Source organism: Aquarana catesbeiana, linkage group LG10 (genome assembly GCF_042186555.1).
Source record: "Aquarana catesbeiana isolate 2022-GZ linkage group LG10, ASM4218655v1, whole genome shotgun sequence".
In the NCBI taxonomy this organism is placed as follows: Eukaryota; Metazoa; Chordata; class Amphibia; order Anura; family Ranidae; genus Aquarana; species Aquarana catesbeiana.
This window is the reverse complement of record NC_133333.1, coordinates 119,370,365-119,396,751: the sequence shown is the minus strand read 5'-3', so window position 1 is coordinate 119,396,751 and position 26,387 is coordinate 119,370,365. Positions and strand designations below refer to the sequence as shown.

General features: G+C 41.1%; 1 protein-coding gene across 2 annotated transcripts in view; it reads left to right on the top strand.

Annotated features, from left to right (window-relative positions):
- The window catches only part of NECTIN1 (nectin cell adhesion molecule 1), a 489,765-nt gene that overhangs the window by 397,686 nt on the left and 65,692 nt on the right, over positions 1-26,387 (top strand). The window contains exon 9 of one of the 2 annotated variants that reach the window (XM_073602556.1): positions 6,638-6,818. The exons of the other annotated variant lie outside the window; for it this stretch is intronic. Coding sequence (XP_073458657.1) covers positions 6,638-6,778 — 141 coding nt within the window. The 3' untranslated portion in view covers positions 6,779-6,818. The remainder of the gene's footprint in view (positions 1-6,637; positions 6,819-26,387) is intronic. 2 annotated transcript variants of the gene reach the window in all.

Sequence of the window (26,387 nt, the reverse complement as noted above, 5' to 3'; positions counted from 1 at the left end):
CAGGAAAACACCACCAACCTTCTACAGGTAGCTTTAGCTGAACACTGTGCAGAGGTCGCACTACACTTACTTGTAGCTTTAGCTGAACACTGTTCAGAGGACACACTACACTAACTTGTAGCTTTAGCTGAACACTGTGTAGAGGTCGCACTACACTAACTTGTATCTTTAGCTGAACACTGTTCAGAGGACGCACTATACTAACTTGTAGCTTTAGCTGAACACTGTGAGGAGGATGCACTACACTAACTTGTAGCTTTAGCTGAACACTGTTCAGAGGACGCACTACACTAACTTGTAGCTTTAGCTGAACACTGTGCAGAGGTCGCACTACACTAACTTGTAGCTTTAGCTGAACACTGTGAGGAGGACGCACTACACTAACTTGTAGTTTTAGCTGAACACTGTGCACTACACTAATTTGTAGCTTTAGCTGAACACTGTGCAGAGGTCGCACTATACTAACTTGTAGCTTTAGCTGAGCACTGTGAGGAGGACGCACTACACTAACTTGTAGCTTTAGCTGAGCACTGTGAGGAGGACGCACTACACTAACATGTAGCTTTAGCTGAACACTGTGCACTACACTAACTTGTAGCTTTAGCTGAACACTGTTCAGAGGACGCACTACACTAACTTGTAGCTTTAGCTGAACACTGTGAGGAGGACACACTACACTAACTTGTAGCTTTAGCTGAACACTGTGCACTACACTAACTTGTAGCTTTAGCTGAACACTGTTCAGAGGACGCATTACACTAACTTGTAGCTTTAGCTGAACACTGTGCAGAGGTAGCACTACACTAACTTGTAGCTTTAGCTGAACACTGTGAGGAGGACGCACTACACTAACTTATAGCTTTAGCTGAACACTGTGCAGAGGTCGCACTACACTAACTTGTAGCTTTAGCTGAACACTGTGAGGAGGACGCACTACACTAACTTGTAGCTTTAGCTGAACACTGTGCGGAGGACGCACTACACTAACTTGTAGCTTTAGCTGAACACTGTGAGGAGGACGCACTACACTAACTTGTAGCTTTAGCTGAACACTGTGAGGAGGACGCACTACACTAACTTGTAGCTTTAGCTGAACACTGTGCACTACACTAACTTGTAGCTTTAGCTGAACACTGTTCAGAGGACGCACCACACTAACTTGTAGCTTTAGCTGAACACTGTGCAGAGGTCACACTACACTAACTTGTAGCTTTAGATGAACACTGTTCAGAGGACGCACTACACTAACTTGTAGCTTTAGCTGAACACTGTGCAGAGGTCACACTACACTAACTTGTCGCTTTAGCTGAACACTGTGAGGAGGACGCACTACACTAACTTGTAGCTTTAGCTGAACACTGTGAGGAGGACGCACTACACTAACTTGTAGCTTTAGCTGAACACTGTGAGGAGGACGCACTACACTAACTTGTAGCTTTAGCTGAACACTGTGAGGAAGACGCACTACACTAACTTGTAGTTTTAGCTGAACACTGTGCACTACACTAACTTGTAGCTTTAGCTGAAAACTGTGCAGAGGTCGCACTACACTAACTTGTCGCTTTATCTGAACACTGTGAGGAGGACGCACTACACTAACTTGTAGCTTTAGCTGAACACTGTGAGGAGGACACACTACACTAACTTGTAGCTTTAGCTGAACTCTGTGAGGAGGACGCACTACACTAACTTGTAGCTTTAGCTGAACACTGTGAGGAGGACGCACTACACTAACTTGTAGCTTTAGCTGAACACTATGAGGAGGACGCACTACACTAACTTGTAGCTTTAGCTGAACACTGTTCAGAGGACGCACTACACTAACTTGTAGCTTTAGCTGAACACTGTGCAGAGATCGCACTACACTAACTTGTAGCCTTAGCTGAACACTGTGAGGAGGATGCACTACACTAACTTGTAGCTTTAGCTGGACACTGTGAGGAGGACGCACTACACTAACTTGTAGCTTTAGCTGAACACTGCAGAGGTCGCACTACACTAACTTGTAGCTTTAGCTGAACACTGTGCAGAGGTCACACTAAACTAACTTGTAGCTTTAGCTGAACACTGTGAGGAGGACGCACTACACTAACTGTAAATAGTCTAGCTGCCTGACTGTGGTACTAATAGGATCAGAAGAACACCAGCAATTTTCTTCAGGTAGCTGTAAATACTGTAACAACACAAGCCTGCCTGTCAGATAATAACAGGAACGGATGTAGCTAAACTAAATACAGTGTATATATATATATATATATATATATATATATATATATATATATATATATATATATATATATATATATACACAACACCTGGGATGTATATATATATATATATATATATATATATATATATATATATATATATACACAATACACTGTAAGTGCAGTTAACTGACTGACTGTCCTGCCTAATCTATCTAACTTAAATCAAATGACACTGTCTCTCTGTCTCTGTCTCTCAACGCCGGAACACACTACACAGTAGCCGTGCAGGCAGCCTTATATAGTGTGGGGCGTGTACTAAACCCCCTGAGCCATAATTGGCCAAAGCCACCCTGGCTTTGGTCAATTACAGCTCTCTCTACAGTGAGTGGCCAAGCATGCGGGTCATAGTGCATGCTTGGCCAATCTTCAGCCAGCAATGCACTGCAATGCCGCAGTGAATTATGGGGCGTGACGCACCAAATTCGTTTCCCCATATCGTTCACAATTCGGTGAATGGGCGAACAGATGATGTTCGAGTCGAACATGGGTTCGACTCGAACACGAAGCTCATTCCTAATCAGGAGCATTGACAGCAGCTCTTGTATAAATGAAGCCAATGAGATTTTTGAATGAAACCTGCAACATTTTTGCCATAGATGTCCTTTAAGTAGAAAACTAACACAAAGAATATATATTCTGTGCTTTGTGCTTTCAAAAAAAAAAAAATTGGGGAAATTTGTAACCTTTTTACTAAAAGGGGTTCTAAACCCAAAACCAAAAATGTAACATATTGCAGCTTACCAATCATTAGATGTGGTGTCTGCATCAGTTTTATTTTCTTTGGCTTTTCCCTTCTGTTTTCACCTAGTGATTTGGCCAGTAACACACCTCCTGTATTAATGAGACACAACTCTGAAGGAATGAGCAGAGTAGGCACAGCAGACAGCAGCATTGTCAGACTGGAGGGGAGTGTTAAATGTATTATCAGATTTATAACCACTAACAAATTGAAGCCAAACTCCAGCTTATACTTTAGTTACATCTAGTTACAGCATTTTTTTTCCTTTTGGAATAAAGGTTTTGAGTGAATAAATAAAAGCTGATCATCTTGTTTTTATATCTTTATTTAACTAAACAATTTTACATTTTTTATACCACATATACAAATTCATATTTTATCTGAGGCATACAAACATCATTCTTTAATTTCATATTCAAATCCTTAATTCAGTCATAAATTCCTAACTACCCTCTTATCCTATGACCATCTATATTGATTTGTATATACCGCAGATTTTGATTAAAATACTTCACCATTCATACATATTATTCTAATATCATATCATACCCCACACACACACACAATCACACAAACAAAAAAAACCAAACCCTATAATCCACCCCCATCACCTTAAAGTTCCCTCAATAATGTCGATGAGGCCCTATACTCTGCCCAAGCTTGCCAAGAAGTTATGATCTGTTTTTTTAGACCTGTTTCCACTATCATCCTCTCTTCCAGTGAACGCATTTCACCCATCTCACACTCCCATTCCTCTACAGAGGGCTCTATTCCACTTTTCCACTTCCTAGCTATGATTGTGCGCGCTGCTGTTAAAAAATGCTTAAGAATACATTTTTTTATGTTTTTCACTGATCCTGGTATCATTGATAGTACTGTTATAAATATATCAGGCTGTAAATTAATTCCTGTTCCTGCCATATACACTCTAAATAAATAAAAGCTGATCATTTTAATCACCCCTGCGAGTATTAAGCGGCTTGTCTCATCCATGTAAACTGGCACACTCAGCTGGACAGTTTGTGCTGTCAAAAACAGACCTTAGATTGTAAGCTCCTTGAGGGCAGGGACTGAGGTAAATGTACAATATATACAGTGGGGGCGGAAAGTATTCAGACCATATATTGCAGCCATTTGCTAAAATCATTTAAGTTCATTTTTTTTCCTCATTAATGTACACACAGCACCCCATATTGACAGAAAAACACAGAATTGTTGACATTTTCGCAGATTTATTAAAAAAGAAAAAACAAAATATCACACGGTCCTAAGTATTCAGACCCTTTGCTGTGACACTCATATATTTAACTCAGGTGCTGTCCATTTCTTCTGATCATCCTTTAGATGGTTCTACACCTTCATTTGAGTCCAGCTGTGTTGGATTATACTGATTGGACTTGATTAGGAAAGCCTCACACCTGTCTATATAAGACCTTACTGCCGGTTAACACAGGGGCAACACGACTTGCAGGCCGACTCACCGAGGCGACCTGCACACGACTTCAGCGGCGACTTGAAAAACAACTTCTGTATAGAAGTCAATGCAAGTCACCTGAAGTCGCCCCAAAAATAGTACAAGAACCTTTTTCTAAGTCGGAGCGACTTGCGTCGCTCCTATTAGAACGGTTCCGTAGTACAGAACGGGACACGACTTGTCAGGCGGCTAAGTCGCCTGACAAGTCACCCCTGTGTGAACCGGGGCTTACAGCTCACAGTGCATGTCAGAGCAAATGAGAATCATGAGGTCAAAGGAACTGCCTGAAGAGCTCAGAGACAGATATGTGGCAAGGCACAGATCTGGCCAAGGTTACAAAAAAATTCTGCTGCACTTAAGGTTCCTAAGAGCACAGTGGCCTCCATAATTCTTAAATGGAAGATGTTTAGGATGACCAGAACCCTTCCTAGAGCTGGCCATCCGGCCAAACTGAGCTATCGGAGATCGGAGGAGAAGAGCCTCGGTGAGAGAGGTAAAGAAGAACCCAAAGATCACTGTGGCTGAGCTTCAGAGATGCAGTCAGGAGATGGGAGAGAGTTGTAGAAGGTCAACCATCACTGCAGCCCTCCACCAATCGGGGCCTTATGGCAGAGTGGCCCAACGGAAGCCTCTCCTCAGTGCAAGACACATGAAAGCCCACATGGAGTTTGCTAAAAAAAACACCTGAAGGACTCCAATATGGTGAGAAATAAGATTCTCTGGTCTGATGAGACCAAGATAGAACTTTTTGGCCTTAATTCTAAGCAGTATGTGTGGAGAAAACCAGGCACTGCTCATCACCTGTCCAATACAGTCCCAACAGTGAAGCATGGTGGTGGCAGCATCATGCTGTGGGGGTGTTTTTCAGCTGCAGGGACAGGACGACTGGTTGCAATCAAGGGGAAGATGAATGCGGCCAAGTACAGGGATATCCTGGACAAAAACCTTCTCGAGAGTGCTCACGACGTCAGACTGGGCCAAAGGTTTACCTTCCAACAAGACAATGACCCTAAGCACACAGCTAAAATAACAAAGGAGTGGCTTCACAACAACAACGTGACTGTTCTTGAATGGCCCAGCCAGAGCCCTGACTTAAACCCAATTGAGCATCTCTGGAGAGACCTAAAAATGGCTGTCCACCAACGTTTACCATCCAACCTGACAGAACTGGAGAGGATCTGCAAGGAGGAATGGCAGAGAATCCCCAAATCCAGGTGTGAAAAACTTTCCCAAAAAGACTCATGGCTGTATTAGATCAAAAGGGTGCTTCTACTAAATACTGAGCAAAGGGTCTGAATACTTAGGACCATGTGATATTTTAGTTTTTCTTTTTTAATAAATCTGCAAAAATGTCAACAATTCTGTGTTTTTCTGTCAATATGGGGTGCTGTGTGTACATCAATGAGGAAAACAATAAACCTAAATGATTTTAGCAAATGGTTGCAATATAACAAAGAGTGAAAAATTTAAGGGGGTCTGAATCCCCTTTCTCCTTATCATCATCCGTCCCCACTGTATATGTAAAGCGATGCGTAAATTGACAGCGCTATATAAGTGTCTGAAATAAACTTGCTGGCTGGATTACCAGATGAAAATGGAAGAAAGAAAGCCAAAAAAAGGGAAATTAATATAGCCACCACATCTAAGAATTGGTAGGCTGCAATATAATAAATGTTTGCTTTGGGGTTTAATAGTGCTTTAAGGCCACTTTAAGTTCTTTGTACTGCCATGCTGTTTTCTTGTTACTATGGCAACATATCAATGACTGATAGTGGCAGCAGACCTTTTTTCATATTTAATGTTGTCTCTGGCAAAATAAGTGACATTTAAAATATCCAGGTTACACTTGCAATACAGATATGTTGATATGATAGGATAAGATAGAGGATGATAGGATAAGATAGAGGAAATTCCTCATAACAGAAGCAAATTAATTTTCTCTTTCTACTTTCTTTAATATTGTTTTTTCCCCAAAAAAATTTTAGTTGAAAAATTATCTTTTATGTGTTATTCTTTGCATTTTTTACTTTATTACCCTTCTTGACACTTTATTGGCTGCATGTTTTTGCTTTCCTGCCTGATTCTCTTCTCCTTATCCTACTGATCCCTATTTTGCCCCCTATCTCTCTCACATTCTGGTACTCTGATCTACAGACTTCCTCTCACATGGACCTGGATGTCCAGTATGCTGAGCTGGACACATCTGCCCTGGCGTCACCTCCCATCACCGGGAGCTCCGTCCACGCCAGTGGAGACCTTGTCGAGTATGCAACTATCCAGCCTCTCTTACACTAAAGCATGCAGCCTAGGCCCTTTCCCTCAGCCTGGCCTCAAGGTATTCTGCTCCCCTTTCTCCTTATCATCAGTCCGCATCAGCACAACACTGTTATGCTTTATCTTCCCTACCTACCCATGTTCTTTCATAAAGGTTATGTCCTGCATGTGTCAACTTCCATGCATGTGTCCGCCTATACATGTTACAAGTAGCACTTAAGAAACTAGTTAGTCTTAGAAAAAGCCATTAGTGTATTTGTACAGCAGTTTCATTTGTTTACCATTTTCAATGTCTCTTTGTATTTGATGGCTTTTCTTTAATTAATTTCTCTTGACACCAGCACAAGGAGATACACAAAGGAAGATCATTAGAAGAAAATCTTAGGCTAAGTTATTTGTGATACATTTATTTTGCATGTTGTTATAAGCTGATTAAGAACCTTAAAGCTAAAATTCAGGCTTTACAAGTATGATCTGAATACAAGAGGCATGTATATTCTCACAAGAAATGAAAAAGTGAACTAACACTATACACCCTCCCCACCGCCCAGTCTATGCTGTACTTACCTCCCTTGGTGATTAGCTGTCACAATTATGTGCCAACAAACAGTTCTGCGCTACTAAATATCTTATAATATGACTAATCCGTAAGCAATATACTAAGTGAAAAGCAATAATATCATACAAATTGATATTGTGCTATTAAAATGTGTATGAAACTATTAATGTGAAAAACCTTTATTACCATTACCATTATTCACATGAACAAAAGTTCATGTGAATAATGCTTGATTGAAGAAACTCCTGCCATAAATCAATTCACCAAACAGTGAAAACAAGGACGAGTGCTCTCCACCACCAGTTTCACAGCCTTCTCACCTCATAGCAGAGAAAGATCAACAGTTATCCCCTCAATAGGGTTCCAAGAACTCAGATCGTCTTGTCCAATGAATGTTATATGTAAAAGAAAGGTAACATCTAGTGCTCTCCATTTTCCAAAGGATTTAATAGTAAAAATGTAAATGAATACACTTACAAGTGAAGCACAATCAGCTTGTGCAAATTGCAAGGCATGGCAAACATCCAATTTTCGAATTGACCACGGTGTGATGTCAGTGTGTAAGCTCCACCCCTAGACACGTGTCGTCAGGGCGTTGACTTCCTCAGTAATGCATGGGCAGTAGCTGTCACTGCCCATGCAGCCAGTGCAACAATCTGGGGATTTGAAAGCCCCTCTCTTCTTCCCCAGCTTACCTCATGGCTTCCAGGATGGATCATGCTGGTACATGACCACTTTGACCAATCAAAATCACTCTGATTCATCCTGAAAGCCATAAGGAAAGATGGTGAAGAGAGGAGCTTTCAAACCCCGGACAACTACACTGGGTGTGTGGGCAGTGACAAATAATCATCTATGAAGGTAAGTGCAGCAGGGTTGGGGGGTGTAAGGGGTGGGGAGATGATGATATACAGTGTTAGTTCCCCCTTTCATTTTTTGAAATTACAATTTAAATCTTGATGTCCTCGGTGCTTTGCTGTTTTTTTTCCAGATCTGTGTAGTATCTAGCATGAAACAACCCATGCACTGCAATTGTGTATGAACCTGCAATTAGGGTAAAATAAAAAAAAACTCATAACTCCATTAGGTAGACACCAGGAGGCATTGTGGGGAATTCAATAAAAAATAAAGAGGTGCCAGCACTACAATGCTGGATGCAAGTCAAATTCATACAGCATTTGTCTATCTTAAGGGCATCCCAGGACCACAGAAAAAGTTTTGCTGAAAACTAAAATTATATGTAGCCACCATCAGTGCTTGCTGTTAGGGGTTTGCAATTAAGTTGAGTACAGGCAGTCCCCGGGTTACGAACAAGATTCTGTAGGTTTGTTCTTAAGTTGAATTTGTATTTAAGTTGAAACAGGTACATTTTTTATGTGTAATTCCAGCCAAAAAAAATATTTTTAAGTTTTGGGTAGCACAGGGAAGGGTTTACTGGCCATGCAGTGATGTGGGATTGCTGACAGGTCTGTTGGACAGTAGGTGGCAGCATGCAGTCAGCAGCAAGATGGCACCCCGATGGTTTTTGGGACCAGCGTGATGTCATGTTGCCTCTGTTCTTAAGTAAGAGTTGTATGTACAGTAAGTCGGATGTTTGTAACTCGGGGACTGCCTGTATTACATGTTTATGTGCAATCCATATTCAGCTTAATTCTTCACAACCATATTTTTTTCTCACTTATAGGACCGTTTTCTCTACAAGTAAAATGCATACCTATGAGATATTATATTCAAGCACGTTACATAAAAAGTAAAGCATAAAAAAAAATAATAATAATCATTTCGCCAGTGCATTTTGGAGGTCTAATGTTAGTAATTCTGTATGTTTAGACAGTGACTATTTATTGCACAGTCTATAATTTATGAAAAAAGAAAAGTGAATAAATATATTTTTTGCTCAAATCTATAGAAATATTGGGGACATTTGAAGGTTGACATATTGTAATTTATACTCTACACAGTTCATAACTACAGTGATTTTTTTTTTCAGATTGCAAGGTAAGTCTGAAATGTTAAAATGTAGATCTTTTTACTTCTCTGACCAAATCATGAACACATCACCTACATAACACATCCATACCCAACAAACTTAAAATGTCTTGTTACTGATGATCAAGGTCTGCTCTAATTGTACAACAACATTTTTTTTATATGGGACCAAGTCCCTGAATTCTAGAAAAAAAAGAAAAAAAAATCTGAAACAAAAAGTTATGATGTAGTACAAATTGTATGAGTAGTTGTAAACAGAATAAGAGTAATAAAGTAAAAACGCAACGAATAACATGTAAGTGATATAGTAAAATTGTTTTCAATATTTTCTTGAGTTAATACTTTTTTTAAAGAAAGTCCCATGCTGAAAATTTTACAGAATTAACTACTTTAAAGATATTTATTAGCTAATTAATCAATTATGGTAAAGTATTGTACATCCAAGGACTGACCAAAGAAAACAACCATGCACCTCCATGTCTAGGAATACACTAGCAATCAAATATATTGTTAATTAATCAAAAATAAGCTTAAAACAAATATAAAATCTTATTGGCATGAATGAATCAGTATTAAAGATTCAAGTTTATAAGTACCCAGCCTTTTTCTGACATTTGTTGTTTACAAGTTTAAATCAGTATTTTTGCTAAACAATTACTTAGAACCCCCAAACATAATTTTTTTTTTTTGCAGAGACCATAGAGAATAAAATGGTAGTCATTGAAATTTGTATATGTCACACAGTTTTTGCCCAGCGGTTTTTCAAATAGAATTAAAAAAAAGAAAAATACACTTTAATGAATAAAAAAAAAAAAAAACATAATGTATACCCAATTTTTTGGGGATAATATAAAAGCTGATGTTATGTAGTAAACAGACATGTCATGCTTTTAAAATTGCGCACGCTCGTGTAGTGGCGCCAAACTACGGTACTTAAAAATCTCCATAGGCAGCCATTCAAAAATGTCTACAGGTTAACAGTTTAGAGTTACAGTGGAGGTCTAGTGCTAGAATTATTGCTCTCACTCAGACATTCGTGGCGGTAGCTCACATGTGTGGTAAAAACACCTTTTACATATGTGGGCGTGACCTACGTATGTGTTCACTACTGCGCGAAAGCACGCAGGGACAGGGGCACTTTCAATTATTTATTTTTTATTATTATTTTATCATATATTTTTTTACACTGTCCCTTTTAAAAAAAAATGTCATCCCTTTTATTGCTATCGCAAGGAATGTAATCATCCCTTGCGATAACAATATAGCATGACCGGTACCTCTTTATGGAGAGATCTGCCCTATCTACTCTACCCTTAAAAGCAAAAGGTCAAAAACATTTTTTGCTTAAAGAAAGAAAAAACGTTTAGATGGCTCGAGAACGGGAAATCATGTTGATGTCGCTCTGGTCCTCCAAGGGCATAGAGATGAGTGGTGGCCATCTTGCTATCACTCATCTCTATGCAAAAACCCCACCAGATGGTTCTCAGGCTCAGCAATCAGTAACATAAACCCGGGAACCACCGGGAAGTGACGGGGGCACCTTTCCCACCGCTTCTAAAAGTGATTCTGCTGGGATCACTTTTATGGGAAAGCTGGCCGCCTAAGGGAAAAAAATTATACCGGGGTTATGATATCTAGCTGCAGCCAAATCCCTGGTATTCCCAGTTAGGCAGTCGGCAAGTGGTTAAAGTGCAATATTTCCTGCCTTTAAACTTTGTGACCCTTCATCACGTATAAAGCTCTCAGAGGAGAGCTGGTTTATTAACATTTTCAATTCTCCTCTCTGACTGGGAAAAGAAGTGAATGAAGCACATGGTAAATGGCTGTGATGTTTAGTAGAAGTAAGATTTGAGCCCCTGATCTCACGAAATCAGGGGCTCAAATGCTCCTGCATGAAAAATTAAAATGAAAACATTGATAAAATAACAGTAACAGTACAAAAATCAGTTAACGGTAATAAAAGACCCACGGGAGAGGGACTATTCATACATAATTGTGTTTTTATTTATATCAGGGCACTCCTGTGACAGGTGTGTATATACAGCATATATATATATATATATATATATATATATATATATATATATATATATATATATATATATAGTGCCTATATATATATATATATATATATATATATATATATAGTGGATATACAAAGTCTACACACCCCTGTTAAAATGTCAGGTTTCTGTGATGTAAAAAAATGAGACGAAGATAAATCATGTCAGAACATTTTCCACTTTTAACCACTTCAGCCCCGGAAGGATTTACCCCCTTCCTGACCAGAGCACTTTTTACGATACGGCACTGTGTCGCTTTAACTGACAATTGCGCGGTTGTACGATGTTACACCCAAACAAAATTGACGTCCTTTTTTCCCACAAATAGAGCTTTCCTTTGGTGGTATTTGATCACTTCTGCGGTTTTTATTTTTTGTGCTATAAACAAAAAAGCGACAATTTTTGAAAAAAAAGCAATATTTTGTACTTTTTGCTGTAATAAATGTCCCCCAAAAATATATAAAAAAAAAAATCTCTCAGTTTAGCCCAATATGTTTTTTTCTACATATTTTTGGTAAAAAAAATCACAATAAGCGTATATTGATTGGTTTGCGCAAAAGTTATAGGGGCTAGATTTATGGCATTTTTATTATTATTTTTTTTATTAGTAATGGCGGCGATCTGTGATTTTTATCGTGACTGCGACATTATGGCGGACACATCAGACACTTTTGACACCATTTTAGGACCATTGTCATTTATACAGTGACCAGTGATATAAAAACTGCTTACTGTGTAAATGACACTGGCAGGGATGGGGTTAAACACTAGGGGGCAATCAAGGGGTTAAGTGTGTCCTAGGGAGTGGTTCTAACTGTGGGGGGGTGGGCTACCACTGACATGACAGCTATCACTGTTCCCGATGTTAGGGAGCAGTAGATCCCTGTCATGTCACTAGGCAGAACAGGGAAATGCCTTGTTTACAAAGGCATCTCCCCGTTCTTCTGCTCTGTGACACGATCACGGGCCCCTGGCGGACATCGAGTTCGCGGGACCCGCGGGCACGGTCACGGAGCACGCGGCGCGCGCGCCCACGATGCCGCGATTTGAGGGGGACGTACCTCTATGCCCATTTGCCCAGCCATGCCATTGTGCCAACGTAAATCGTCGTGCGTTGGTTGGCATGTGGTTAATGTGACCTATAAACTGTACAACTCAATTAAAAAACAACCTGAAATCTTTTAGGGGGGGAGTAAAACTAAAAAGCTAAAATAATGTGGTTGCATAAGTGTGCACACCATCCTATAACTGGGGATGTAGCTGTGTTCAGAATCAAGCAATCACATTCAAACTCATGTTAAATAGGAGTCAGTACACATCTGCCATCATTTAAAGTGCCTCTGATTAACTCCAAATAAAGTCCAGCTGTTCTAGTAGATCTTTCCCGACATTTTCTTAGTTGCATCCTACAGCAAAAGTCATGGTCCGCAGAGAGCTTCCAAAGCATCAGAGGGATCTCATTGTTAAAAAGGTATCATTCAGGAGTAGGGTACAAAATAATTTCCAAGGCATTAGATATACCATGGAACATAGGGAAGACGGTCATCACCAAGTGGAAAAATATGGCACAACAGTGACATTACCAAGAACTGTACGTCCCTCCAAAATTGATGAAAAGATGAGAAGAAAACTGGTCATGGAGGCTGCCAAGAAGCCTACATCAACATTAATGGAACTGCAGGAATATCTGGCAAGTACTGGCTGTGTGGTACATGTGAGAACAATCTCCCGTATTCTTCATATGTCTTGGCCATGGGGTAGAGTGGCAAGACAGAAGCATTTTCTTACGAAGAAAAACATCCAAGCCTGGCTAAATTGTGCAAAAACACACCTGAAGTCTCCCAAAAGCATATGGGAACATGTGTTCTGGTCTGATGAAACCAGGCTTAAACTTTTTGGCCATAATTCAAAAAGATATGTTTATCACAAAACAACATTGCACATCATCAAAAAAACACCATACCCACAGTGAAGCATGGTGGTGGCATTGGGGCAGTTTTTCTTCAGCTGGAACAGGGGCCTTAGTCAAGGTAGAGGGAATTATGAACGGTTCCAAATACCAGTCAATATTGGCACAAAACCTTCAGGCTTCTGCTAGAAAGATGAATATGAAGAGGAACAACAACCCAAAGCTCACACTCAAATCAACAAAGGAAAGGCTTCACCAGGAGAAGATTAAAGATTTGGAATGGCCCAGCCAGACCCCAGACCTGAATCTGAAAATCTGTGGGGTGATCTGAAGAAGGCTGTGCACAGGAGATGCCCTTGCAATCTGACAGATTTGGAATTTTTTGCAAAGAAAAGTGGGCACATATTGTCAAGATATGCTATGCTGATAAGACTCATACCCAAAAAGACTGAGTGCTGTAAAAAAATCAAAAGGTGCTTCAACAAAAGTATTAGTTTAAGGGTATGCACACTTATGCAACCATATTATTTTAATTTTTTAATTTTACTTCCCTCCACCTAAGAGATTTCAGTTTGTTGTTCAACTGAGTTGTACAGTTTATAGGTCACATTAAAGGTGGAAAAAGTTCTAAAATGATATATCATTGTCTCATTTTTTTACATCACAGAAATCTGACATTTTACCAGGGGTGTGTAGATTTTTTATAGACATGTTTTATATATATATATATATATATATATATATATATATATATATATATATACACACAGGCCTTTTTTCTCAGGGAATAGGTGCAGGAACGCCCCTTTTCTGAGTCACCCCTTTTCTCTGCACCTACCCACCTCCGAGCACCATTACTTGATTCCCCCCAGTGGTTTAGACATTAATGGCTGTGTGTTGAGTTATTTTGAGGGGACAGCAAATTTACACTGTTATACAAGCTGTACACTCACTACTTTCATTGTAGCGTGTCAAGTGTCATTTCTTCAGTGTGGTCACATGAAAAGATATAATAAAATATTTACAAAAATGTGAGGGGTGTACTCACTTTTGTGAGATACTGTATATGTCTATCTATCTATCTATCTATCTATCTATCTATCTATCTATCTATCTATCTATCTATCTATCTATCTATCCTTTTTAGGCACAGATTGTGAAATTATATTTTAAAATTCAAATTTATTTTTAGTATCAAAAAAGTATCAGAGAAAAGTAGCAATCGTGTACAAAACAATTATAAAAACATGAGTTATTAAACCATCATGCATACACCATCAGATGCACATAATGAATGAAAAGCATCCATGATATAAATACAAGATACTATTTGCATTTGTGATTCCTACGTGTTACGGAGTAAACTAGACTCCTTCTTCAGGGATGGTCCGATATGCAGTTTTAGTGATAGTAGTAATCTAGAAAATATAAAAATATGCATTATACATCCATTAGGTACTGAAAAAAACACAGTGGCGGAGATGAAACAGCATCCAATTGCCGTTCACATACTCACATGTCTAGTGATGGTATATGGCCCAAGATGATATAGCAGAGGTGACCAGAATAGCCAGGAGATGCAGTGTAGAAGAAAAAATTCGGAAGAGGTCTGGTCAATAGGAACCACAAAAATACAAGTCGGGACCAGAACAGCGTTGCTGGGGGCGGAGGGACAATGTTGAGATGAAGGAATACCTAAACTCCAGACGCGCATATAAACCTGCATGCACACAAATTGTACATGTGCGCATGTGTATACACACACGGCTACATTGAATGGTCTATTAATATCTAACAGAGCATACAGGGTGCGCGAAGACATACCTTCAAAGTCGCTACAATAGCTGCGCAATGTGCAGCGTGTGTTGATATAAATTTAGATTTCCGACAAGATATGTCATTGATTCCATATACAGGAAGCAAAGCCTGAGGGTAAATGGCTGTTCAATATAAGAATAAAAAGTTGAAGATAACTGTTAAAGTTCGTCTCTCCTGAGATTCCTAATGCAGCCCAGCATCAAAGCAGCAAAGGGAGTGGCCGCCTAAAAAACATATAGAAGCAGGGAGTACCTAGGCTCAAACAACAAACAATATATATAAATGATAATGAGGCCAAAAGGGCCTAAAGAGTACTGGGGTATTTATCATAGAGGAGATAAAGTGTCAGACTGGTGACACTTACCTGTGCATCAGGGTTCAAAGGGTTCAATGTGAACTGCTCGTGTGATCGGTCGCTATGAGAGGCGATCGAGTTTCACCTCATATTTATGGCCACAATTTGCCATAGACCCACCCCATACAGCAATTGGAGACACTGGACAGGAATTGAATCCACCTGTGCTGTTCAAATGGTCACCCGAGTGTGCGGCGCACAGAGTCCCCACATCTAAGATGGCAGGACGAGCAGAGTGACGTCATGTATCACACTCCCACCGACACGCATACGCGGAAATGACTGAAGGCTAGGATGGCTAAAGAGGGAGGGGAGATGGAATGTCCGGTCCTCAACGGGGATACATCGCACACGCGGACCACACATGCACAGTTCCCAGTTCCCAGTGCCTGTCAGCAATGGGTGGAGCTAGATAGAGATAGGGGGAGTGGCAAGGATATGCCACATCAGGCATCCCAAGTACCGCAATCTAGGGGTCGAAGGGTGGGTGAAACCCACCCAACCGGCCCGCGGACCAGAATGGCCTACGCGTTCCAGGGCTGCACAAATGGGGCACTGCACCCGGATTGACCAGATCAAAAAAGGGGGAGGGGAGAGGGAGGAAAAGACAGAAAAAAGGGAAACAGAGACAGGGGAGAAACAGTAATGGGAAAAAGAAAGAGAAAATTGTTAGAAAAATGATAGAAGGACCTAATATCACCCCAAGGATAGACATATGTGGCATAGAATACAACAAGTAAATGCAAGGCTTGAATAAGACAGGATGCCCAGAGATGGAAGTACACATATGGTGTAGGTAGATGTCCACAGAGATAAACAATTATATTAAAAACAGGCTAATTGAAGCTCAGCGATACCAAGGTCAAAGTCCCAGAGTCTAAAATATGGAATTAGATTATTTGTCCATACCTCCAGATACAAACCCTTCTAGGAAGGGTTTGTAAGCAACTGGCTCATTGAGGCCTGGGAAGATGGTGGCTTGAAGGGAAAAAATCCATTTTAGTTCTCTCTGGAGTAGGCAGACTCCAGAGAGAAGACCTTGTTCCAGTCCCCTCCTCTCAAATTGGGATTTATTCTGTCAAGAGCTAAAAATTTAATTTTAGGAAAAAGGCCATTATGCAGCGTAGTTACGTGTCTCCCCAAAGGGAGATCTGGATTACATACCTTCATGCTCCAAATGTGTTTTGACATCCTAGAGTGAAGCTCGATCTTGGTCTTTCCTACATAGAATAAGCCACAATCACATAGTAACAAATAAACCACACCGTGTGTCTTGCAATTGGAAAAATGTTGGGCCCTAAAAACTCTGCCATTTGGTAACCTACATGTAGGACCTGTGTGTATGTATTGGCAGAAGCTACAGTCACCGCAAGTATATGTCCCCTTAAATTTACTCCGAACAATGTAATTCCTAATGGAAGTGGCACGTCTGAAGGTGATGAAAGGTTTGTGTGACACAAATCTACCTATGTTAGGGTCCATGGATAAGAGATGCCAGTATTTTTGGATTACATTCTGAATTTGGGTATGCTGGTTCGAATACTTTACTACTATTCTAGTTACCTCCGCTGATTTTTTGTCCTTTTTCTGGCCATACAAAAGTTCACATCTGGTCTTCTCCACTGCCCTCCTATAAGCTTTCTTTAGACACGATTTCAAGTATCCCCTAACCAAAAGTCTAGCTTGTAATATTTTAACTTCTAGTTGAAAGATTTTTTCATCTGAGCAGTTCTGCCTAGTCCGTAAATATTGACTAAATGGTATAGAGGTTATGAGGGGCCGAGGATGAAAGCTGGAGGCATAAAGGATAGAATTCCCTGCTGTGGGTTTCTGGAAGAGACATGTCTGAATGGCACCTTCCTCACCCGGGAGGACTGTGACATCCAAGAACATCACCTCACAAAAATGGTAGGACATAGTAAACGTGAGATTGAACTGATTTTTATTGAGTCTTGCCAGAAATGCATGCAGCAACTCAGTCGGACCATCATGAATACATCATCGATATACCTCTGCCACATAGTAATGTGGTCAGTGTACATCGTGAGTTGCTCATCTGCCATAAGGGAACGTTTCCACTCCCCCAGGTACAGGTTGGCCTATGATGGGGCACAACATGTCCCCATCGCCACACGCTGCTCCTGGAGGTAGTGGGAACCATGAAAAGAAAAAAGTTGTGATTCAAAATGAATTCAAGGGACTGGACGATGAAATCGCTGTAGGGCCATTCATCCTCTATCTGCTGAGACAAAATGTGATGAATGGCAGCTAGGCCCAATGAGTGTGGATAGAGCTATATAGCGCCCCCACATCGATAGTGACCAGAGTCGTATGTTCCGGTATGTAGAGACCATCCAAATTTTTGAGAAAATGGATGGTATCCTTGACATAGGATGTGAGGCTATTCACATAGAGCCCTAGATGTTCATCTATTAAGCGACTGAGTTTTTCAGTAATGGGGCCATTGCCCAAAATGATGGGATGACCCACGAGATCATAGGATTTGATGTTAAATTTATCAATCATACTAAGTGGAATGGGACGGTACCAATTTCTGTTTTTAAGAATTTTCTTACACATAGTAGTATATTGGTCATTATTCATCACGACAATATTGCCACCCTTATCGGATGGTTTGACAACTTAGGAATAGCTGTTGGACAGATCTTGGAGTGCTTGCTTTTCCTTGGGTGTCAAATTGTCTCCCAACCCTGTTTCAGTTGATATTCTATTAAGATCTCGGGATGCGAATTTCAGGAATGCCACCACATTGGAGTAAGAACTGGGCAGTGGGAACTGGTCACACTTCTTTTTGAGTGTAGACTTCGGTTTGGGAATGTCTTTGGCAGATTCACTGCCACATTTGGATAATAGTTTTTAAATGTCGACACAGTCGATCAAGTCTGTTTGATCATGGTTGTGTCATTATTTTTATTGTACATATTTTTAAGCAGGAGTTTACATGTAAAGAGATGAAGGTCCTTGACCAAATTGAATTTGTCAAAGTTTTCATTGGGACAAAATCCCAACCCTTTCATCAATATTCTTGTTTCGTGAGTTGTAAGAATGTGTGATGATAGATTGACTATATTCATCTGAGTGTCAGTGTCAGAATGTCCATCGCCAGTAACACCTAAGTGATTGTCTGTGAATTGGTCACTTTGTTCCCTTTTGTTGTATTGGGAACTGGGCGGTTCTGAAAAGGAGAGAAGATAGGTGCATGTGGTGTAGATGAGGTGTCTTCGCATGAGGAAATAGAGGATAGTTCATTCACCACACCCGTATGTGAGTTACCTGCCACCATAGATGTAGAGCACCCAGAAGTGTGTAGATTCTGTGTTGGTTGTAAATTATATTCCAACATCGATTTCTTGGCCAACTGGTCCTGCTGTTCGTTGCTTCTCTGTTACTTGGATCGTCCATTGCCTCTTTGTCTAGAGGAAGATTGTTGTTGAGGGATAGAAATATTAGGAGGAATGTGATATATTATTACCATATCCTCTGGATGAATTGTCAATTGTCTTAGATCTAGTATAGCTGGACTGCCATTTATAGGCTCTGCCCTCTCTAAACGCAGTCCTGTCTCTCATCATTTTCTTTTCTTTTTTTATCAAAATACCCTTATGAAAATTGTCTAGACGTTCAATAATAGATTTTTCTCGATCATTATATGATGCTTGATTTTTCAGAGGTTGTAGTAGCCCAATCTTTATCTAGGACATTGATTTGTTTCTTATAGGCCATTATTAGTTGCATCATCATCTCTTTGGAGCATTTATTGAGCGTTTTTTCCCACTCTCTCTTAAAATCAACATCATTTATTTAAAAGGTGGGACATATCTGGATTCTAAGACCAAAGGGGTTTATGTCTTCTTTTATGTAGTTTTCAAAAGATTGTATGTGCCAGTGTAGTGATGACTTTTTTTCCCTAGAGTTTACCCAAAAAATTAAAAGACGTAAGGTCAAATTCCAGACGCTCAGTCTGGCCAAAATTGGTCAAATGGCCAGTCATATATATACAGTTGTACTCATAAGTTTACATACCCTGGCAGAATTTATGATTTCTTTGCCATTTTTCAGAGAATATGAATGATAACACAAAAACTTTTCTTTCACTCATGGTTAGTGTTTGGCTGAAGCCATTTATTATCAATCAACAGTGTTTACTCGTTTTAAATTATAATGACAACAGAAAGTACCCAAATGACCCTGATCAAAAGTTTACATACCCTGGTGATTTTGGCCTTATAACATGCACACAAGTTGACGCAAAGGGGTTTGAAATGGCTATTAAAATAAATCATCCTCACCTGTGGTCTGTTTGCTTGTAATTAGTGTGTGTGTATAAAAGGTCAATGAGTTTCTGGACTCCTGACAGACCCTTGCATCTTTCATCCAGCGCTGCACTGACGTTTCTGGATTCACAGTCATGGGGAAAGCAAAAAAATTGTCAAAGGATCTGCGGGAAAAGGTAGTTGAACTGTATCAAACAGGAAAGGGATATAAAAAGATATCCAAGGAATTGGGAATTGCCAATCAGCAGTGTTTAAACTCTAATCAAGAAGTGGAAAATGGAGTGCGCATGTGCGCGGCGCTGGAGTAAGACATGTACTGACCGAGCTCCGCAAGCCCTGGCCCACAAACAGCTAGAAACAGCGATAAGGGACGCTCAGATCGCCACCGGACCGGCCGCCTGCAGATCGGGAACGGATCATGAGGCGGGGTACAGCGGGGAACTCAAAGAAACAAAAAAAACCTGCACAACAGCCCCGTACAACACGTGCCCAGCAGCAGTCTCCCCAGACCAAGATGGCGGCGGGGAGAGGGGACACAGCATGCGGCGGCGGCCTCAACTTCGGACAACAAGCACCAACAACTGGTAAGGTGCAGGGGAGAGGAGGCACAGAGTGGGACAGCCCTCAGGCCCAGCAGCAACCCAGAACGCTCAACAACCAGGACTGAGAGTCCTGGAGAACAACAGATTCCAGGCACAGCAGCAACAGCTTCACAGCTTCACCTAAGTAAGATGGCGCCGATACAGAGAGCCTCAGGGCAAGGAGGTCACTGGCTACAACAGCCAGCCTTCTCCCATCCAGATATAACACTGGACAGCTCAGGCAGGGACCCCTTCTCATCCCAGTCCCAGGAATAGCCCCACCACAGGGTGCACAGCCACAAATGTCCCCCCTGTCTATCTCCCCAGATAGGGCAGTGATGTATGCTGACTCCCCAGCCTCCTCCACAGACAGACAAATGGCAGAATTAGCTGAGCTGGCTCTGAGCCAAAGAAGCTCTGTACAACCCCAATCACCTATTCTTGCTACCACATATTCAGGGGATGCAGTCCTACTGGCTAGATTCTGCACACTCCTGCAACAGGAACTGTCCAAAGCCTGCACAATTATCAAAATCCGACTGAAAAATGATTTTCAAAACATAGGGGAGAGGCTAGACACAATAGAGTCCAAAATGGATGGCACTGTGAAGAGAGTCAACCAAAATACTAGAATGATCTCTTCCTTACAAGACCAACTAGATCAGGCAAACGCAAAGATCGAGGACCTGGAGAACAGATCTAGGAGGTATAACTTCCGCGTGTGCGGCCTTCCAGATTCATTGGGGGATCTAGAAAACGCCATACACTCCGTGATGAAAGACCTGATACCAGATATCTCTTCTCACCAGTTGGAATTAGACAGAGTTCACAGAGCTCTGACAGCACCTAGGCCGGATGGCCTGCCCCGCGACGTGATAGTAAAGCCCCATTTTTATCGGATTAAAGAAAGGATAATGTTGGAGGCTAGAATCAAAGGAGATATCTCACTTATGGGAAATAAAGTCCAGATCTTCGCGGACATCTCTCAGGCGATGATCCAGAAAAGACGACAACTGAAACCTCTACTAACCCACTTGATCAACCGCCAGATCAAATATCGTTGGTCATTTCCATTCCGATTGTCCTTCACTTATAGAGGCCATTATTATTGCAAATATACAGAGGTTCTGACCCCAAATTTGTGTTCTTTCTATAATGAATTAAGAAAAGGATCCCCTTTTCCATTACACGAAAATAACGCCTTTATTCATATTTTACCCAAACCAAATAAAGACCATGGGCACTGTGCGAATTATCTCCCAATATCACTAATAAATGTAGACCTGAAGATAATGACAAAGATATTAATTACTCGCATGAACTCATTTATATCAAAATACATTCATCCTGACCAGGTAGGGTTCGTTCCTAATAGACAAGCCCCAGATCAGACCAGACGGGTCATCGATATCATATCTGCCCTGAATTCGGGTTGGGATGGGAGGGGTCAGAGGGGAGTGCTTCTGATCTCATTAGACCTACACAAGGCCTTTGACTTCCTTTCCTGGGACTATCTGTTCTTTATTTTAAAACGTTATGGGTTCGGCCCGCAATTCTTGACGACACTTAAAAATATATATAATGCTCCCACGTGCACCTAGTTGTCAAGGGCTTTCGGTCACAAAATATAGATATACGCAGAGGAACCCAACAGGGATGCCCACTATCCACCTTGTTGTTTATTTTGGCATTAGAACCATTAGCAATTAAAATACGAGATCATCCAGATATACAGGGAGTTCATTGCGGAGACCGCGAACATAAATGCGCGTTGTTCGCGGATGATATATTGTTACTTCTCTTCTCCCCAGTCACCTCGTTGCCCACTCTACACATAGTGCTAAAATATTTCACTTCAATAACAGGTCTACAAGTGAACCATTCAAAATCCCAAGCACTCAATGTATCTTTACCAATACATATAATCCAAGCTTTACGAAGCTCGTTCTCATTTAAATGGCAGAATGAGGCCCTTCCATATTTGGGAATCTTTTTAACTCCATCCCTCCCCACATTATATAAAAGAAACTACCCTTCATTGTTTAAAAAATTATCAGAGGATCTCAAAAGATGGTCAAAAAAACCCCCATCCTGGTTTCGGTCGATTGTACTCTGTTAAAATGACCATTTTACCTAAGGTTTTGTACCTGTTCAGGACTCTTCCGATAGCAATAGTAAGATCCGATTTGGGGAAGTTTCAGAAAAAACTTTTGGAATTTATATGGGGAAACAAAAGACCCAGGGTGAATAGACGAACATTATATGCACCAAAACTGAAAGGGGGCTTAGAGGTATAGGACCTGATTAAGTACTACCATGCAGCGCAATTGTCCCAGCTGATTCTATTCCACACACGACAGCCCAATCCACTCTGGATGACGATGGAACCTTCTCTGTATCCAAACAAAGAGATTAGCCATTTAATGTGGATGAAAGGGAAGGATAGACCGACAATATTGTGTCCGCCTCTATCCTTCTCGTTAAATTTATGGGACAGATTGGTAGCTACATACAAATTTAAATCCCCACACACCCCACTAGCCCCATTGCTTAATAATCCTTCATTCACCCCGGGTCTCCTCCCCCACGAATTCACATGGTGGACTAACAAAGGTCTGCTATGAATAGCGGACTTTTGTGACCATAGAGGAGTTATGTCGAAACAGGTCCTCCAGGAAAAGTACCAACTCCCAAATTCAGAACTATATCGCTATACTCAGATAGCTCATTTTTTAGCAACATTAAATCGCACTTCAGATCTGACCACATCCGCCCCAATGGAAAATTTTTGCAGGACCTTCGATAGACACACAGGTCACATTTTGCAGATATATAGTATGTTAACCTCGACTTTTCAAAAATTGTTTTACATGCAAAAATGGGAGCAAGATATAGAAATCAACCTATAAGTTGAGGAATGGAGCAAAATGTCTCTATGTGCATCCAAATCATATATCAATACATCGTTGATAGAGGCAAATTATAAAGTCTTGTTGAGGTGGTATATGGTCCCAGCGAGAGTGGCAACCTTTGTTCCGGGGGCCTCCCCACAGTGTTTCAGGGGATGTACTATAGACGGCACCATATTCCATACATGGTGGACATGCCCAAAAGTGCGAAGGTTCTGGATTTGCACATACAATTTTATACATTCACTGACTCAAGTGAATCTCATTAAGTCGCCCCTACAGGCACTGCTAGGATGACCAGTGGAGGGAACATCGAAACATATGAAAAGACTCATCGCTTTTATATTTGTAGCAGCAAGAATAGCGATAGCTAAGTCTTGGAAGTCCCCAACGATCCCTTTTCACTTGCTAGAATCCAAATTGTCATGGATAATGGTGAACGAATGCCTCTCTGCAATTTTAAATGATAAAATGGGAGTGGCTCAGGAATATCTCTTTCCAGGGCCAGAGTGCACACCCTTCCCTATCCTCTACTCTTCCTTCTATCATTCTCTTTCTCTTCTTTCAGCCAGAATTGGCCTCAGGGGGCCCACGGGCCAATTGAGGCCCCGGGGCCCACTTCGGGGCCAAATTAGATGGTTACACCAAGCGAAGGGGACGGGGGGAGATGGGCCTCCCCCCCGCGGTTCCCCATATTACATGTGAAGCACATTTGTGTGCCAACTAGAGGAGGTTTCTCCTTTCTATGTTCTAGCTTGGTTTAAATTTATTTCGGTTGAGGTCTTTACTATATATACCTAAAATAAGGACAAAGATACATAAAAACTTCACAGGTATACAAAATAATTTGTGCTGTAACCGTCTTATAACCGACTTGTCACTTGCTCCAATACTTCATACAAAAAAGGTAAATGTCGATTTTGTATTTGTTGAAAATTTTCTGAATAAAAATATTGGAAAAGAAGAAGTGGAAAATGAGGAGTTTGGCTGTTTTAAGATGCACAATAAGGAGGCACTTGAAGAAAGATGGGCTGCATGGTCAAGTCAAAAGAAAGCCATTACTACACAAATGCCACAAACAGCACAGAGACAAGCGTCAAACCTTCTGGCACAAAGTCATTTGGAGTGATGAGACCAAAATTTAGCTTTTGGCCACAACCATAAATGCTTAATTTGGAGAGGAGTCAACAAGGCCCATTCCTATCATGAAAAACGGAGGTGGGTCGCTAATGTTTTGGGGATGTGTGAGCTACAAAGGCGCAGGAAATTTGGTCAAAACTGATGGCAAGATGAATGCAGTATGTTATCAAAAAATACTGGGGGAACATTTGCATTCATCAGCCAGGAAGCTGAGCATGGGACGTACTTGGACATTCCAACATGACAATGATCCAAAACAGAAGGCCAAGTCGACCTGTCAGGAACTGGAGGCTTTTTGCCAAGAGGAATGGGCAGCTTTACCATCTGAGATGATAAAGAGCCTCATCCACAAATACCACAAAAGACTTCAAGCTGTCATTGATGCTAGAGGGGGCAATACACTGTATGGGGTATGTATGGGGTATGTAAACTATGATCAGGGTCGTTTAGGTGATTTCTTTTGTTATTATGTTTTAAAAAGAGTAAACACAGTTGATTGATTATAAATGGCTTCAGGCAAACACTAACCATGAGTGAAAGAAATTTTTTTGTGTTACCATTTATATTCTCTGAAAATACAGCACAACTGTATATACAGAGAGATATACAGAGAGAGAGAGGTAGTGACAGCAAGGAAAGAAGAGGGAAATGCTTACTCTGTCACTGCTCACTGATCCTTATAAAAATTACAACAGGTTTTACAATATCTCACAAAAGTGAGTACACCCCTCACGTTTTTGTAAATATTTTATTATAACTTTTCATGTGACAACACTGAAGAAATGACACTTTGATACAATGTAAAGTGGTGAGTGCACAGCTTGTATAAAAGTGTAAATTTGCTGTCCCCTCAAAATAACTCAACACACAGCCATTAATGTCTAAAACGCTGGGGTCAAAAGTGAGTACACCCCTAAGTGAAAATGTCCAAATAGGGCCCAAAGTGTCAATATTTTGTGTGGCCACCATTATTTTCCAGCACTGCCTTAACCCTCTTGGGCATGGAGTTCACCAGAGCTTCACAGGTTGCCACTGAAGTCCTCTTCCACTCCTCCATGACAACATCACGAAGCTGGTGGATGTTGGAGACCTTGCGCTCCTCCACCTTTCGTTTGAGGATGCCCCACAGATGCTCAATAGGGTTTAGGTCTGGAGACATGCTTGGCCAGTCCATCACCTTTACCCTCAGCTTCTTTAGCAAGGCAGTGGTTGTCTTGGAGGTGTGTTTGGGGTCGATATCATGTTGGAATACTGCCCTGCGGCCCAGTCTCTGAAGGGAGGGGATCATGCTCTGCTTCAGTATGTCACAGTACATGTTGGCATTCATGCTTCCCTCAATGAACTGTAGCTCCCCAGTGCCGGCAGCACTCATGCAGCCCCGGACCATGACACTCCCACCACCATGCTTGACTGTAGGCAAGACACAATTGTCCTTATACTTCTCACCTGGTTGCCGCCGCACACGCTTGACACCATCTGAGCCAAATAAGTTTATCTTGGTCTCATCAGACCACAGGACATGGTTCCAGTAATCCATGTCCTTAGTAGGGATATGCTTCGTGTTCGAGTCGAACGCATGTTCAACTCGAACATCGTGTGTTCGGTCGTTCGCCGAATTACGAACGTTATGGGCCGTTCACACCAAATTCGAGTGGCGCATCATGGCCCATAATTCACTGTGGCATCGCAGTGCATTGCTGGCTGAAGATTGGCCAAGGATGCACTATGACCCGCATGCTTGGCCAATCACAGCACCGTCTGCACAGAGAGCTGTAATTGGCCAAAGCCAGGGAGGCTTTGGCCAGTTATGGCTCAGGGGGTTTAGTACACGCCCCACACTATATAAGCCCGCCTGCGTGGCGGCCTTGTGTAGTGTGTTGCAGCGGAGAGAGTTAGATAGATAGAGAGACAGTGTCATTTGATTTAAGTTAGATAGAGCAGGCAGGTCGAGTCAGTTAGCTGCACTTACAGTATATTATGTATATATATATATATATATATATATATATATA